General features: G+C 43.9%; 1 protein-coding gene across 1 annotated transcript; it reads right to left on the bottom strand.

The window, feature by feature from the left end:
• Positions 1–314: 314 nt before the first annotated feature.
• Positions 315–12,287, bottom strand: LOC116223619. Its single transcript, XM_031580964.2, has 2 exons — positions 12,211–12,287; positions 315–11,508 (listed from the first exon to the last, which is right to left on the bottom strand). Exon 2 carries the CDS (start codon positions 11,487–11,489, stop codon positions 1,707–1,709), a length of 9,783 nt encoding a protein of 3,260 aa, XP_031436824.1. The 5' UTR covers positions 11,490–11,508; positions 12,211–12,287; the 3' UTR covers positions 315–1,706.
• Between the last annotated feature and the right edge of the window lie 23 nt (positions 12,288–12,310).

The following is a 12,310-nucleotide window of genomic DNA, read 5'->3' as shown; positions in this document are numbered from 1 at the left end:
GGTGAGTTGCACAGGCGCAGATCTAATATCTCTTGTCTGGCTGCAGTAAATAAATCCTGTGCATTTGTTCTGCAGGCTAGGGCATTTTCAATGGTATGGGTCTGATCGAAAAGTGTGTGATTTGCAGTTAAAGGCCTCAGATTTATCTGCATTAATTATATTTTCATTACTATGTGTGAGATGTTGGAAACGTGTTGCACATGTTGGCATAGGAGATAGCTGAGCCAAAGAGACCAGACATGTCTGCCAATCGGTCTCATGTAGGTCTTTGTAGAGGTGACATTTGAACAGCAAGTCTGCTTTTCCAATCAGAATCATTGATACATGCCTGTAGCCAAGCATAGGTTTAATCATCATCGTTACAATGTTCTACATATGCTGACAGTACATTGGAGATGTTGTAAGATACGTGTGACATGACAAGGTTTACATCAAGAAATACGTTTTATTTGCATTCCCTTTGATTGGGCTGCCTGGAGGAAGGGGATATATCTTAGGGCACAGTGTGGGTTTATGGTACATAATATATATACAGGCATCAGGTGGTATATAGATGAGACATACAAAAACAGCTTAGTGGGTATAAACTGTGCTCATAGGGTTACTGTTACAGGGGTAAGGAGAGTAGGAACAGAAAAACATGTCGGTGGTGGCAATAATATATATTGCATATAAATGCTAGCATAGAGTAATCAGTCCAATCAGTCCAATCAGTCCAATCGTCTGTTGCCTGCAGGCCATGCATGGCCACTATACAATCTGCAGGGGGTCGTAACACTCACATCGCCCAATACAGTATTTCCCCTCTCTCCGGGTTGTCCACTGAACAATTCATTAATTAATTTTACACAATGGCTCTATAATGTGTCATTCCACAATTATTTAATTCTTTCATGGCTCTGTGGTCGAAATAATTAATAAATGAAGAAAGGTCAGCCATAGATGCACTTGAAATTCATTCAACATTATCTACCGACCCCAATTTCTGGACACAAATCTGCAGGAACATCTTTGCAATGACTATCAACACCAACCTACAACTCATACAATATAAGACCATTCATAGATGTACAAAATGGGATTTATTGACATTGACACCTGCCCACAATGCACTTCAGGGAACACAGACTCCTATCTCCACTCCACCTGGTACTGCCAACCCATTCACGTGTTTGGACCACCGTTACTGAAACAATATCCACCATCCTGGAATGCAGAGTCCCCATGTCTCCGAAAGTTTGCGTCCTAGGAGACACTTCAGAAATCCCCCTCCTGTCACAACACAAAATCCCAGTACTCGTCTCTCTAGCTATCGCTAAGAAAATAGTCTTTCAGAACTGGTTATCCAAAACATCCTGTCATCTCAAACACTGGTCCAATCTATTATCAGAATACATATTAAGAGAAGAAATTGACGCTAAGAAAAATAACAATGTATGTGCCTTTAAAGACATCTGAAATTCTTTTATAACTTTTCTGCAAATTCAGCCGTAGCATAAACCACGTACATCCCCTTCTCCCTCCCACTTCTCTAGTCTCCCCTCTCTCTTTCCCCCTTTTCCCTTCTCATTGGGTTATCATATTCATAATCACACACACACACAAACACATATACACGCTCAATTACACCTCTTCACCCACCACCAAATAATAAAAAAATAAAGAAAAAAAATAAATTCATTGAACAAAAAAACAAAAAAAACAGTTCACAAGTCTCTCAACCGTCGGAGCAAACGGAAGCTCTCTCTCCGTGGTGTTAGCACAGGCTGGGTAAGGCCATAGGGCACTGCATATGGACTCCTCACAACACCTTCAGTATCATTGACTGAACAGTAATTATCTGACTTATGACTGTCAGCAACATCCATTTCCAAAGCCTTTGGTGACTTGGTAGATGCAGATGATCCAATGTATGATCCAATGTTTTTTTGATAAGACACAGGGCGCAGGTACCTTTGAAATGATAGACTTCTGTGCCCACTTGTGCCCTTCTTTTTCCTTTTGGTCAGTCCCTTGGTAAGCTCATCGCTGCTCATAATTAGGGACTTTGTCTTTCCACCAGTCGAAATCTCTGGGGGAAAGTGTGGTGAAATCGATCCTGGTGTGAGGGAATTTTCACATAGCACAGAAACTGACCAATCAAGGTGTATTTTTGATGTCATTGGTGAACGTGACTGAATCACAGGTACTACACGGATCTCTTGAGAATGTACATTTTGGTTGGTTTGATCACAGTTCTCAATGTCACTGACATCATCTGCAATGGATTTCTGGATGCCATTTTCATATGAGGTCACACAAAATGTTTCCTGTAGGTATGCAGTGTCACTTGATGCAGAATTATATTTAAGACCAGATTGACTGTTTGAAACATTGCTTTCCTCATAGGTGTGGCTTCCAGTAATGCTGTAAGTCTTTTTGTCAGTCATTAAAGATGATTGTCTACTAGTACTTCTTCCTTCCATTGCTACTTGCTTCTTAAGTAAAGTAGAGGAGAAACATGTGTCTTCCTCTGACAAACTTTTTTCTTTCAGGCTCCATGTTGATGTGATGGATTGCACATACGGTAAATTTGGACATCCAACTGTGGATCCATCCACGATTTCCTTGGGATTATGATATGCACCTGAAACCTGTGGTGTTTGCTCCATGTGTGGTGTACTGGGCACAGACATGGATCCAGGAGTTAGTGAGACACACAGCAAGGGAAAGGGTGGTAGATTTGGTGAGGATAGCTTAAGGGTCTGGCAAGGATCGTCCACTTGTCTTGGTGACTGAATGTTTGCAAGAAAGTCATGATTTTTTACCGGAGTTAAAGCTAATGGAGGAGTCAGGGCGAAACTCAGCTGTTGTCTTGGATGCTGTGATTCACCTTCTGAAAATAAACGGACATCAGTAACAGACACAGCCTTGGGGCTTAAGGAATGGAAGCCACTTGCATTTCCAGAGATGGTTCCTGTGTCACACATCTGCGTCTCACTGTTGTTTATAGGACTTCTCTTCATAGGGGACACTAGAGCACATTCATCATCTGTGAGGCAATCTGAACTGGACGCTTTACTCAATTCATCAGTGGAGCTCAGTATAAAGTTGTGTGGAATGCTGTTGTTGGATAAACTAGCCTCTAAACTACTGTTGCCTGTTCCAGAGTTTTCTGGAACATTGCTATTTCTGACAGTATATTCTGAAAGCATATTATCTAAAGTGCATCTGTCATCACTTTCATCATCTGTGAGGGAATCTGAACTGTTCACTTCATCTGTGTCATCAAGATCTACTTTATTGCCTTTATCCCTGGAATGCCATGTACGATTGTGTTGGGTATTGTTGTTTGAAAAACCAGACTCTGCCCTGTTGTTGGATGTTGCAGAGTTTTCACACACATCGCCATCTGTGAAAGTAGTTTCTGGAAGTACAACATCTGCATTGTGTGGATCTCTGGATGAGTTATAATCTGTGAGGAAATCAGAGTTGGTCTCATCATCTTTGTCAGGCAGATGACCATGACTGCCCTCATTAGCAGAGTCCATTTTAAGACTGTTTGGAGTGTTGTTGTCTGATAAACTAGCCTCTGCATGGTTGTGAGCTGTGCCAGAGTTTTCCAATACATCTCTGACAGTCCATTCTGGAAGCGTGTCATCTGGATTGAGTGGATCTCTAGATGAAGTGTAGCTGTCACTTTCACCCGACCCTGTTAGGGCATCTTTAGGACCACTGGTAGGGTATGCACCTGAAACCTGTGGTGTTTGCTCCATGTGTGGTGTACTGGGCACAGACATGGATCCAGGAGTTAGTGAGTAATCACACAGTAGTGGAATGGCTGGTAGATTTGGTGAGGATGGCTTAAGAGTCTGGCAAGGATCATCCACTTGTCTTGGTGACTGAATGTTTGCAAGAAAGTCATGATTTTTTACCGGAGTTAAAGCTAATGGAGGAGTCAGGGCGAAACTCAGCTGTCGTCTTGGATGCTGTGATTCACCTTCTGAAAGTAAACGGACATCAACTACAGACACAGCCTTGGGGCTTAAGGAATGGAAGCCACTTGCATTTACAGAGATGGTTCCAGTGTCACACATCTGCGTCTCACTGTAGTTTATAGGACTTCTCTCCTCAGGGGACGCTAGTGCACATTCATTATCTGTGAGGGAATCTGAACTGTCCACTTCATCTGTGTCATCAAGATCTACTTCACTGCCTTTATCCCTGGAATGCCATGTACGATTGTGTTGGGTATTGTTGTTTGAAAAACCAGACTCTGCCCTGTTGTTGGATGTTGCAGAGTTTTCACACACATCGCCATCTGTGAAAGTAGTTTCTGGAAGTACAACATCTGCATTGTGTGGATCTCTGGAGGAGTTATAATCTGTGAGGAAATCAGAGTTGGTCTCATCGTCTGTCTCTGGCAGATGACCTTGACTGCCCTCATTAGCAGAGTCCATTTTAAGACTGTTTGGAGTATTGTTGTCTGATAAACTAGCCTCTGCATGGTTGTGGGCTGTGCCAGAGTTTTCCAATATATCTCTGACAGTCCATTCTGGAAGCATGCCATCTGGATTGTGTGTATCTCTGGATGAAGTGTAGCTGTTACTTTCACTCTTCCCTGTTGGGGCATCTTTAGGACCACTGGTAGGACATACACCTGAAACCTGTGGTGTTTGCTCCATGTGTGGTGTACTGGGCACAGACATGGATCCAGGAGTTAGTGAGTAATCACACAGTAGTGGAATGGCTGGTAGATTTGGTGAGGATGGCTTAAGGGTCTGGCAAGGATTGTCCACTTGTCTTGGTGACCGAATGTTTGCAAGAATGTCATGATTTTTTACCGGAGTTGAAGCTAATGGAGGAGTCAGGGCAAAACTCAGCTGTTGTCTTGGATGCTGTGATTCACCTTCTGAAAGTAAACGGGCATCAGTTACAGACACAGCCTTGGGGCTTAAGGAATGGAAACCACTTGCATTTCCAGAGATGGTTCCAGTGTCACACATCCGCATCTCACTGTAGTTTAAAGGACTTCTCTCCTCAGGGGACGCTAGTGCACATTCATTATCTGTGAGGCAATCTGAACTGTCCACTTCATCTGTGTCATCAAGATCTACTTCACTGCCTTTATCCCTGGAATGCCATGTACGATCGTGTTGGGTATTGTTGTGTGAAAAAGTAGACTCTGCCCTGTTGTTGGATGTTGCAGAGTTTTCACACACATCGCCATCTGTGAAAGTAGTTTCTGGAAGTACAACATCTGCATTGTGTGGATCTCTGAATGAGTTATAATCTATGAGGAAATCAGAGTTGGTCTCATCATCTTTGTCAGGCAGATGACCTTGACTGCCCTCATTAGCAGAGTCCATTTTAAGACTGTTTGGAGTGCTGTTGTCAGATAAACTAGCCTCTGCATGGTTGTGAGCTGTGTTTTCCAATACATCTCTGACAGTCCATTCTGGAAACGTGTCATCTGGATTGTGTGGCTCTCTGGATGAAGTGTAGCTGTCACTTTCACCCGTCCCTGTTGGGGCATCTTTAGGACCACTGGTAGGGTATGCACCTGAAACCTGTGGTGTTTGCTCCATGTGTGGTGTACTGGGCACAGACATGGATCCAGGAGTTAGTGAGTAATCACACAGTAATGAAATGGCTGGTAGATTTGGTGAGGATGGCTTAAGAGTCTGGCAAGGATCATCCACTTGTCTTGGTGACTGAATGTTTGCAAGAAAGTCATGATTTTTTACCGGAGTTAAAGCTAATGGAGAAGTCAGGGCGAAACTCAGCTGTAGTCTTGGATGCTGTGATTCACCTTCTGAACGTAAACGGACATCAGTTACAGACACAGCCTTGGGGCTTAAGGAATGGAAACCACTTGCATTTCCAGAGATGGTTCCAGTGTCACACATCCGCATCTCACTGTAGTTTAAAGGACTTCTCTCCTCAGGGGACGCTAGTGCACATTCATTATCTGTGAGGCAATCTGAACTGTCCACTTCATCTGTGTCATCAAGATCTACTTCACTGCCTTCATCCCTGGAATGCCATGTACGATTGTGTTGAGTATTGTTGTCTGAAAAACTAGCCTCTGCATGGTTGTGGGCTTTGCCAGAGTTTTCCAATACATCTCTGACAGTCCATTCTGGAAGCGTGTCATCTGGATTGTGTGGATCTCTAGATGAAGTGTAGCTGTCACTTTCACCCGACCCTGTTAGGGCATCTTTAGGACCACTGGTAGGGTATGCACCTGAAACCTGTGGTGTTTGCTCCATGTGTGGTGTACTGGGCACAGACATGGATCCAGGAGTTAGTGAGTAATCACACAGTAATGAAATGGCTGGTAGATTTGGTGAGGATGGCTTAAGGGTCTGGCAAGGATCGTCCACTTGTCTTGGTGACTGAATGTCTGCAAGAAAGTCATGATTTTTTACCGGAGTTAAAGCTAATGGAGGAGTCAGGGCGAAACTCAGCTGTTGTCTTGGATGCTGTGATTCACCTTCTGAACGTAAACGGACATCAACTACAGACACAGCCTTGGGGCTTAAGGAATGGAAACCACTTGCATTTCCAGAGATGGTTCCAGTGTCACACATCCGCATCTCACTGTAGTTTAAAGGACTTCTCTCCTCAGGGGACGCTAGTGCACATTCATTATCTGTGAGGCAATCTGAACTGTCCACTTCATCTGTGTCATCAAGATCTACTTCACTGCCTTCATCCCTGGAATGCCATGTACGATTGTGTTGAGTATTGTTGTCTGAAAAACTAGCCTCTGCATGGTTGTGGGCTTTGCCAGAGTTTTCCAATACATCTCTGACAGTCCATTCTGGAAGCGTGTCATCTGGATTGTGTGGATCTCTAGATGAAGTGTAGCTGTCACTTTCACCCGACCCTGTTAGGGCATCTTTAGGACCACTGGTAGGGTATGCACCTGAAACCTGTGGTGTTTGCTCCATGTGTGGTGTACTGGGCACAGACATGGATCCAGGAGTTAGTGAGTAATCACACAGTAGTGGAATGGCTGGTAGATTTGGTGAGGATGGCTTAAGGGTCTGGCAAGGATCGTCCACTTGTCTTGGTGACTGAATGTCTGCAAGAAAGTCATGATTTTTTACCGGAGTTAAAGCTAATGGAGGAGTCAGGGCGAAACTCAGCTGTTGTCTTGGATGCTGTGATTCACCTTCTGAAAATAAACGGACATCAACTACAGACACAGCCTTGGGGCTTAAGGAATGGAAACCACTTGCATTTCCAGAGATGGTTCCAGTGTCACACATCCGCATCTCACTGTAGTTTAAAGGACTTCTCTCCTCAGGGGACGCTAGTGCACATTCATTATCTGTGAGGCAATCTGAACTGTCCACTTCATCTGTGTCATCAAGATCTACTTCACTGCCTTCATCCCTGGAATGCCATGTACGATCGTGTTGGGTATTGTTGTGTGAAAAAGTAGACTCTGCCCTGTTGTTGGATGTTGCAGAGTTTTCACACACATCGCCATCTGTGAAAGTAGTTTCTGGAAGTACAACATCTGCATTGTGTGGATCTCTGGATGAGTTATAATCTATGAGGAAATCAGAGTTGGTCTCATCATCTTTGTCAGGCAGATGACCTTGACTGCCCTCATTAGCAGAGTCTATTTTAAGACTGTTTGGAGTGCTGTTGTCAGATAAACTAGCCTCTGCATGGTTGTGAGCTGTGCCAGAGTTTTCCAATACATCTCTGACAGTCCATTCTGGAAACGTGTCATCTGGATTGTGTGGCTCTCTGGATGAAGTGTAGCTGTCACTTTCACCCGTCCCTGTTGGGGCATCTTTAGGACCACTGGTAGGGTATGCACCTGAAACCTGTGGTGTTTGCTCCATGTGTGGTGTACTGGGCACAGACATGGATCCAGGAGTTAGTGAGTAATCACACAGTAATGAAATGGCTGGTAGATTTGGTGAGGATGGCTTAAGAGTCTGGCAAGGATCATCCACTTGTCTTGGTGACTGAATGTTTGCAAGAAAGTCATGATTTTTTACCGGAGTTAAAGCTAATGGAGAAGTCAGGGCGAAACTCAGCTGTTGTCTTGGATGCTGTGAATCACCTTCTGAACGTAAACGGACATCAGTTACAGACACAGCCTTGGGGCTTAAGGAATGGAAACCACTTGCATTTCCAGAGATGGTTCCAGTGTCACACATCCGCATCTCACTGTAGTTTAAAGGACTTCTCTCCTCAGGGGACGCTAGTGCACATTCATTATCTGTGAGGCAATCTGAACTGTCCACTTCATCTGTGTCATCAAGATCTACTTCACTGCCTTTATCCCTGGAATGCCATGTACGATTGTGCTGAGTATTGTTGCCTGAGAAACTAGACTCTGCACTGTTGTTGGATGTTGTAGAGTTTTCATACACATCGCCATCTGTGAAAGTAGTTTCTGGAAGTACAACATCTGCATTGTGTGGATCTCTGGATGAGTTATAATCTATGAGGAAATCCGAGTTGGTCTCATCATCTTTGTCAGGCAGATGACCTTGACTGCCCTCATTAGCAGAGTCCATTTTAAGACTGTTTGGAGTGCTGTTGTCTGATAAACTAGCCTCTGCATGGTTGTGGGCTTTGCCAGAGTTTTCCAATACATCTCTGACAGTCCATTCTGGAAACGTGTCATCTGGATTGTGGGGATCTCTGGATGAAGTGTAGCTGTCACCTTCACCCGTCCCTGTTGGGGCATCTTTAGGACCACTGGTAGGGTATGCACCTGAAACCTGTGGTGTTTGCTCCATGTGTGGTGTACTGGGCACAGACATGGATCCAGGAGTTAGTGAGTAATCACACAGTAATGAAATGGCTGGTAGATTTGGTGAGGATGGCTTAAGAGTCTGGCAAGGATCATCCACTTGTCTTGGTGACTGAATGTTTGCAAGAAAGTCATGATTTTTTACCGGAGTTAAAGCTAATGGAGGAGTCAGGGCGAAACTCAGCTGTTGTCTTGGATGATGTGATTCACCTTCTGAACGTAAACTGACATCAGTTACAGACACAGCCTTGGGGCTTAAGGAATGGAAACCACTTGCATTTCCAGAGATGGTTCCAGTGTCACACATCCGCATCTCACTGTAGTTTATAGGACTTCTCTCCTCAGGGGATGTAAGTGCACCGTCATCACATTCATCATCTGTGAGGCAATCTGAACTGGACGCTTTACTCAATTCATTAGTGGAGCTCAGTATAAAGTTGTGTGGAGTGCTGTTGGATAAACTAGCCTCTATACTATTGCTGGCTGTTCCAGAGTTTTTCAGTGAAGTGTCACCTCTTTCTGTTTCTGGCAACAGGTCATCTGAAGTGTATTGAACTCTGCTTGAGGTAGAACTGCTCGTTGCACTCTTCTCATTACTAACACCTGTACTTGTATGCAGTGGTTTTGTAATCTGGGCATCACCATCCTTCACATAGCCTTCTCCCTCCTGCGAAAAGAGGAGAGAGTCTTGGTGCGAGTAATGCCAAAGTGGCCGTAGAGTGCGTTTCTTTCTCAGAACTGAACCAGAGAATGGAGAGGAAAAGCATTTATATTTCCTAGGCAACCCTGGAGTCTTCTGCTTGTGCTGTTTAGAGGAAACTGGTTTGATGACAGATTTTCTTGATTTCTCTTTTTGTTTGTTCTGGTTATCATTCTCTTTCCATTTTCGATGTAAGCCCAGTGATTTCTGTGGCTTCTTATCATGTGTAGGTATATCAAGAGATGTTACTTGACATTTGAGGTGGGCCTCACCTTCAATCTCCCCCTTACTTTTCTGAACTTCATCAGCAATGTGCAACTTTTCCATTTCTGCCTCTAGGTCCTCACCTTGACTGGCTTTAAGAAGCTGCCCATGATCAGAAATTCCACATAGGCTGCCAGAGACCTGTTCTCCTAACTGCCTCCCAAGGATCTCCTCAGCGCTGATACTTTTGGAGAATTGATGCTCCAGCTGTAGCTGGGTGGCAGAGTACTGAGTCTCTCCCAGGCTATAAAGCTCCATTAGCTCTGAACGGGTGAAGTGCCTCAAGGGATTCTGGTCATCCCCTACCACCTGCCGAACCAGTGAGCCTTTGAATAGCTGCCTCCGATATATTTTCTCTTCAACCGTCCCACAAGTGATCAAACGATATACTTCCACCCTTTTCCTCTGTCCAATTCTGTGTACTCGAGCCACTGCCTGTGCATCTGCTGATTGGTTCCAGGAAGGTTCTGTGATAATGACACGATCAGCGGCTGTGAGGGTTAGGCCCTCAGCCCCAACCTGGACTGTGAGCAAAAGGATGCTTTGGTGTCCATTCTGGAATGACTTAAGCGATGTCATTCGTTGTCTGAGTACAACAGTCCCATCTATAAACAAAACAGTTCTCTGTCCCCAGTCTGTTTGCATTAGAATGTCCCTGACGGTGTTGAGGGTTTCGACATACTGAAAGAACACCAGAATCTTGTGTCCTTCCGAAGAAAGTGTCTTCAACAAAGGGATCAATATCGCAAGTTTTCCAGAGTGCGCAACTTCAGATTCAAGGGAATTCAAAGCACTTCCGTCAAACTTTCTGGACTGACAACAAATCTTCCGCAAATTGTGTAAAAGCAAAAGATCATGTGCATCATGTGATATTTGGTGACGGTAAACCACTTCCTGTTCAGGGCTAAGCTTGGTCCAGAGCACAAACTCGCGTATGTCCGGCAGCTTGGGCAACTGGGCTTTGGTGCGCCTCAGCCAAACTACTTTTATTTTCTCTTTGAGACATTCCATCAGTTCCTGAGCCAAGGCCCTTTCATCGGCCCCTGCATCAGCCTCCCTCCCTCGAGTTATTGGTTTCTCAAAGTTCTTCTTGAATGTTTGGTATGTTCCCACCAGGCATGTCTCAGAGATAAGAGACAACAGGTTCCAGAGTTCCTTTAGACCGTTGTGGACGGGAGTGCCAGTCAGAAGAATCCAAAAATGGGCCTGGAGTGAAAAAGCAGCTTTGTACCTCTGCGTCGTTTCATTCTTGAGCCTGTGTGCTTCATCAAATACTACAAAATCCCAGACATAGGGATTAGAATGCAAAGATGACAGGTCTTCTTTACGTTTGACAAATGTCTCGTATGTGGTAACGAGTATCCCTCCTTTTCTTTTCACTTTCCTCAGGTTTTCGGCTTGATGGTGCTCTGACTGATGATATTTCAGGCATGTCATCCAAGGGGTCCATTCATGTATCTTGGTGACCCAATCATCTAATAGATTTGCAGGCACTATCAACAGTGTGCTTGGAATTTTTTGCTTTTTGCTCATGCAGGCCAGAAATGAGATGACTTGAACAGATTTTCCCAGGCCCATTTCATCTGCTAAAATAACGCCTTTTCTACCCTCTCTGATTGCGTCATGGAAGAACTCTAAACCCTCAACCTGATATGGATACAGTTTATCTTTGAGCTCGTCACTAATTTGCAGTTGATTGCCAAGAGAGTACTGAACTTCTTTTGCCACCCCATTTTGTAGAGTATGTTGATCATCCATGGTTTCAATTATTCAGCAACTGTCAAAATAGGAATAGGAAGAAAGGAATAATTACCAATTAGTAATTAAGCAATAGTATTTTAGTTAATAATTATACATGTGGGTAGCAAGGGGCATACTAATCATTACCAATGACACATTGACACATATACTGTACACACACCATTTCAATGACACACCCATTCACAGATACAGTATGAACACAAAGACAAGATGATATATTGGTTCAACCATTTATAAATGAATATGCAGTGTTCCCTGTCTCACAAAAACTTCATGCTAACCTAGTGTCATATGAGTGTGTAAATGAACATGGCAAAAAAGGGGGCAAAAATTCCCCAGAATCCCCACCCCTGCATTTTCGTTGAGCCATTATTTAGTGTTTAAGGTTTTGCCAGAAGAAGCTGCTGTCATTGTGGTTTTGACTTGAGCTGGGTGGTGGGTGAGGTTAGGGGGAAAGTCTTAGAAGAGGCAAATCTTAGAGCACCTGCATGGTCACGTTTTGATGTTAAATCTCCTTCTCTCCTTTCTCGTGGCGCCTACTTACTTTGGTGTTAGTTGTGGGTGGTTTCTCAGTTTGTGTTTTGTTTCTGATTTAGTTGGGCAAGCAGGTCGGTCGTATGATTACACGGTTGTTATTTTCCGTTTTATGCCACACAACAATGGCATCCACAAACACTTCTGACTTATTCACCAAATGTTATTTTTAAATATTAATTACCTATTTGGTTAACCAAACCAAAGCTGTCCATCTGTTTTGTTAACCAGTGTTAATTTTGTTGACGAGCACTCGGTACTGGAAGAAAAAGAAGAATAGATAT

The sequence above is a fragment of the Clupea harengus genome, chromosome 14 (genome assembly GCF_900700415.2).
Source record: "Clupea harengus chromosome 14, Ch_v2.0.2, whole genome shotgun sequence".
NCBI classification, from domain to species: domain Eukaryota; kingdom Metazoa; phylum Chordata; class Actinopteri; order Clupeiformes; family Clupeidae; genus Clupea; species Clupea harengus.
This window is presented reverse-complemented; position numbering and strand designations above follow the sequence as displayed.